At 37.7% G+C, this 5,985-nt stretch overlaps 1 protein-coding gene across 1 annotated transcript in view; it reads left to right on the top strand.

The window, feature by feature from the left end:
* LOC118336266 (tubulin polymerization-promoting protein) overlaps positions 1-5,985 on the top strand; it is a 13,763-nt gene that overhangs the window by 3,436 nt on the left and 4,342 nt on the right. Inside the window, exons 2-3 of the mRNA XM_035672875.1 lie at positions 2,961-3,041; positions 3,620-3,955. Coding sequence (XP_035528768.1) covers positions 3,028-3,041; positions 3,620-3,955 — 350 coding nt within the window. The 5' untranslated portion in view covers positions 2,961-3,027. The remainder of the gene's footprint in view (positions 1-2,960; positions 3,042-3,619; positions 3,956-5,985) is intronic.

Raw genomic sequence — 5,985 nt, forward strand, 5'->3', positions numbered from 1 at the left:
ACACACACACACACAGAGGTTACATCACTCTGACAACAGTGTCATCATTTTGTGAGTTAAACACTGCCAAACAAAATTTTAGTTTTTGGTATTTCAGCCTGCATATTGTCTGCTGGCTGATCTCCTCCCCTTGAGAATGAATAGAATGTTCTAGCCATGGCAGCGTATTGTTGCTATGAATAGATGCAGTTCAAAATGGGTCAATTTATAGTTAAAAGCACTCATCTGTGCAGTGTATTGCCAGAAGGCGAGTGTATGTAAGCATGCTGTCATCCAGTCACAGATTCGTCTCTGGAGATCTGCCCTTAACCAAATGGCTTCCCGTTTGTATGTGGCAAAGTGGAGCAGAAAAAAGGCACAGGACAAAACTGTTCCAAAATGATGTTTTTATTTGTCTAATTTTTTAACATATCAAAGAAGCAATTTGGTAAGATGGAGCTTAACTGTACCAAATGATCTTGATGATACATTTAAAACAGCTCTGTCAGAGCACTACATTTCTTTTCATCTGTGCTCTACTTCAGGCCACTGAACTTTAGTGTTAATGACCTCTCTCTCATGTATTGAACATAATGTGGTTTGAGGAGCCTTGTTGTACTGAGGTACTTGAGGCACTTGAAACTACTGACTATAAATTGGAGGAGGAGAGTGAAAAGATTCCTTTGTTTCTCATAGATGTCTCTGCTGTCATTGAGTCACAAAGAGAAACACACAGCAAGTAGCTAATCTATTTGAAAGGATGTGGATGCCCACTGAAAGTAAAGTAAATAATGATAGAAGCTCGGTGTGTGCAAAAACTGAACCACAGAACAGCACAAGCTACAATTCAAAGTAGATTTAGTAGATTAGAACGGCTTTGTGTTTCCATGTAATGTATGTTATTTCGGGTAAAAGATGTTTTCCTTCCTTTGCATTGCAGTCTTATTCTGTTAATTAGAAAGAATGAAACCTGCAAAGAATTGTACTTTGTAAAAACATAAAAACATGTACGATGATCTAAAGAAAGTGGTGTGATTAGAGCTGAAATACTTAAAAAATAAAATAAATATGTAAATTGAATATAATAAATTGATGAATCAATAAATTAATCGTCTTTTATTAATCAAAAATGCCAAACATTCCTTAGTTTCAGCTCTTTTTAAAATTGACAATTTGCTGCTTCACTGTTCTATATTATCCAATGATATCGCTTTGTGGACATTTTGCACTATTTCATGACATTTTATTGACTAAATGATTAAGTGAAAGGAGATGTATTTATTTATGTCAAGTATGTTTTATTGAGGAAGGATAACAAGATGTAGGACATGAGAATGCAGTGCACATTTTCACAGAAGAAAGAAAAAGTATTTAACTAAGCTGCAGCCCCAGATGTGATTGTATTAGTTCTATGAAATATTTATATTTATATAGGACTATATAATGGCACTGATCACACGATTAGATTAAATTTCTCCAATTCCATTTGTTTAGATTAAATTTGATTGATTCTTAAAGATTAAATAACATCCGATAAACACTAACTTCGCATTGATATGAAGGCGCTTCTGGAAATTACGCACAATTTTTTTCAAAGTATACTTTACAGTATATTACTGTGGATTTGTGTACAGAGTAATTAGCGCAGCAAAAACATCTTGATTTTCTATTAAGAACTGAACTCCTTTATTGTGATAAATATATTGTACATGTACCACATTGGTGATATATATAGTTGAGAAATGAAAGATTGAGGCTTCAACAACCTCAGTAATTCTATCTGGATTGCCTTGGCCTGAGTCCTCGATGACATATGACTACAAAACCCCTGCCATGAATAGTGGTACTCTGCGATGTCACCATGTGTGTATGTGTGAAGAAATGGGCATGGGTCAGACAGAGAAGCCACTAGCATTGGACAATGGGTTCCCAGTGTCTGCTGCTCTGAATGACATTATTCATACACATTAATAATCTCTTCTTTTTTTCCCCTAAGAATTGACATCCTGATTATAATGGCTTCATGCAGTGTCAATCTAGGAACTTTTGTACCCATTTAAGTGTCAACTGTACTTAGCAAGGTCACATTTGTAATTGTTGGCCGAAGGGTCTTGGAAACAAAACCCTTTACGCTTTACATGGTGCCACTGGGGGTGAGTGAAAGCATGTATTGGCGACTTGAGGAAACTTTGCTAGCTGCAGCAGACGGTTTAGTCCACAGGACACGGCTTCTCTCTCCGGGTTGCATCTTGTTTGTATCTGTTTAAACTGTAGCAAGTTCAACCACTGGCAAACAGTTTTAGAGACTTTTTACGGCGTACTTTGCGATGGCAGCATACGTCCTTTAAGGATGTTGAGCTAAGTATGGGAACAGCTGAAAGGTGAGCAGAGCACCATCACTTGCTACAAATATAGTTCAGGGTTACACAAAGTAGCACAAGTGCGTTTTTTGCTCTCTTGTATGGCAGTAATTTGATTTTCCTGCAATTTACTTGGGAATAATGACTACGGTAAGAATGGATATTTGGTTATGTAAGTGTGAAGATAAGTTAGAGGTGAAATACTGCTGCTCTGTACACAGAGATGCTTATCCGGATAATGATATGTTTAGATAGGAAATCCCTGAATTGTTCATTGTGAAAATACAGACCTTAAAGGAAATCGGTTTTAATGACGATTAAGGGGTTTTTTATATTGTTCCTTTTGAAGTTGTGGTTAATATTCACTCCATTCTGAAGGTTTAACTTAAAAGTAGCTCTGACTGTGACTGTATGTACGTCAGATTGGATTAGACATTATGTCATGATTGTGCGTGATTAAAGGGTGATGAGGACAAGAGTGGAATATTGTACTTTCTGTGGTAATGCTCAATAATGGCTTTCCTTTTATTCTTTTCTTTATTATGCCTTCCACGCTGGCATCCACATATGTAAGGAAACATCCACTCAAAGTATTCACCTCCATTTTCATCTTTTCCACAGCACAAAGAGGAAACAAAAGTCAGCTAATCCAAGCACTGCACAGAAGGAACCAAATTCCTGCACAAGCATGGCAGACCAGAAGTAAGTTTTAGAAGTCATCTACAGTATTTGAGCCTTCACCTCACATTTTGTGTGTTAGTTCAAATGTCCATCTGCTCTCTTGGTTCTTGATTTGTGTGCCTTTGAATTCCACAGAGATCTATTTATATCCTTCACCTCTGTGCCAGAACACGTAAGACATCTGCCCATTCACAGGCAGTCTGAGCACAGAAACACACCTCTGGAGAGTCTAATCTTTCCTGTAAGACAGAAGTACCGTGCAAACAGGGACAGCCCAAAGACAAACTAGCAAGCTGTGTCTTGACCTTAAGGCATGACGCACTGTTTACTTTCTACAGAAGAGTTTGTCCATTGCAAGTCTTGCAGAACAGAGTTATATCAGATGCAGAAACGATTTGATGTTGTTACTTAACCTTATATGCCCCCAACGATTGCGCTTCTCAAACCACTTGATGATATTTTACAGACCTGAACATTCATATTAGTGGCGTATGTGCATATACAAAATGTTTCATTACGTATATAACCTCAACTGAAAACTACAATGTAAATCTCTATCACATGGATGATCAAATGATGTTGTATTTTTCCCCTCACAGAGACAACATAGATGACTTTAAAGTCCAGACAGCCAAGCATTCTAACATCACCTCAGCCCCTTTACGGCCACACAGTGAACACTCTAAAGACCGGGCATCCAAAAGGCTTTCATCTGACTCTAATGGGACTAGTGAAGGAGGCGTGGGGTCGTCCACACCAGTGGAGTTGACCGCTTTGGAAGAGGCATTTCGGCGCTTCGCCATCCACGGTGACACTCGAGCCACCGGCAAGGAGATGCACGGCAAGAACTGGTCCAAGCTCTGCAAGGACTGTGGAGTGATTGACGGCAAGAACATCACCCTCACTGACGTGGACATTGTCTTCAGCAAAGTCAAGTAAGAAAGACAAATAATAATAATTGTTATTTCTGTTTGGGGCTTTTACTTTTCATTGTCTAAAAGTCTGTTTCAGTTGCCCTTAATCCGTCTGTTAACATCTGCGCCAGCTAAGATCATGTAACAGGCGTGCCACTACAGGATTGTGTTCTTTGTACAACGTAGTGTTTCTTTACTGTTGCAGCAGCAGAGATGACTACAGGCTTAGTCAGCCAGATCAACATGCCCAAAAGGCCACTAAGGTTGTGCAAACATGGAAGCATTGTGGTTGTAAGAACACAGAAGACCAAGCATATTTCTTGTCTATTAGTGTTCAGGGCTTTGAATCAGTGTCGTTGTCTTTAGCACACAGTCAAGTAAAACAGGCACCAACTTTATTGTACATTGACTGACCAGACAGACAGGGCAATGGAAACTGACTTGGAATTCATTAAGGTGTCAACTGTTTCTTAATGTTTCATTAGTGTCTGCACCAATGAAACATTAACATTAACTTAAGTTAGCATAAGCATTATAGAAAAAACTCTTAACACTCTTATGTAGTTATTGAATTCCATGTTTTCAGGCAGTTTATTTTGGAAGATTGTTTCTTATATTAGGTTGGCTCAGATGAAGCTGTCCATTAGAAACAGCAGCCAGAGCAAGAGGCCAAGACTGCTCATTCTGTATGTCCTCAGGCTAGTTTGATTCATCCTATACTGCTTGATTTAAGTGGAGTGGAGTCTAATAATAAGCTGTGACCTCAATATTATTTCGACAATGAAGGAAAATGTTTCATCTGTACAGCTGTGCTTATGTTTACCAAGTGAGCTGAGTGTCTGCAGACTATTTGGATTGATACCACATTGACAGATAAGTTTAGTGTAGTGCAGTCTTTCACACAACATTAAGTGTCAGTCTTATTAATGTCCATATATAATAAGGAACATACAGGTGTAGCCTAAGTGGAAAAGAAAAAAGCCTGTGTATGAAAGGACAGGGCTTTTACAATGTGGATTTGTATGGTCTTTGCGCATGGTTATTTTGAAGCTCTTCATTCATTTGTATAATGGTTCAATGTTGTGAATAAAGATTGCTCTGCTAGACAGCACCAGAATAGAAGAGTATGGCTTGAAGCCACTCACCATCAAGTCTTGCTGCAGGAGTGAAGAGGCCATGAAAAATGTCTGCTTGGAAATCTCATATTGATTTAGAGGATTTTCCATCTTCTGCTGGTGTGTCATAGTTCAATCTCAGTCACTTTGTGTACAAACTTATAAACAGGAGATTCCAAAATGGTCTTATTATTCATTATTATAGTGTTATTTGTCTGTTCGAGATTATTTATTTCTGTAGTGTTGAGATACAATTTATAAAAATTTTGGGGGGGAAAAACAGCTCCAGGAGTACTGAAATCCTAAAAATCTATCTCCAAGACTAGGACTACTACTATTAAAAATGTACATTACAGTGGAAACTAGAATAGCCGTATTTTTTTCATTTCTGATTTCTTGAGTATCAAGTAGGAAGATGCACAGAAGGTATTTGAAATAAAGTATTATTTTACAGTATTATATACTCTGGAACTGACTTAAAGTACATCTTAGTTTCTTAAATTACAGACCAAAACATTGACCAAACATGTTAGAGGAGATAAACAGGAAAGCTGTGCATGTGGCTTTAGATGGTAGAGACGTACATTAACTTACATGTTTAACCAGGTCTATTTGTGCCTGTTTATAATTTGAAGCTTTAACATGACGTCATTGATCGCATCTATACACCCCAAAAAGGTGCAAGATATAACAATGCAGAATGGAATATGCAGACTAAAGCAAGTACTTGTAGTTTACACATGTTTATGATTGGCATTATTTTTGCCCTTCATAGTGAATGTTCTCTGCTGAAAAATAATAAGCACCTTTACCTACCAAGAACAAACCCTTAAGGGTTTATAGTTCATACAAATGTATAAACATCCATTATTTCAACCATCACCTCGTTCAAAGACTGGTTTAAAACTCCTACCTTACAACGCACAAACCTTTTGC

Source organism: Morone saxatilis, unplaced genomic scaffold (genome assembly GCF_004916995.1).
Source record: "Morone saxatilis isolate NCDOM2014 unplaced genomic scaffold, NCSU_SB_2.0 Contig24, whole genome shotgun sequence".
Classification (NCBI taxonomy): Eukaryota; Metazoa; Chordata; class Actinopteri; family Moronidae; genus Morone; species Morone saxatilis.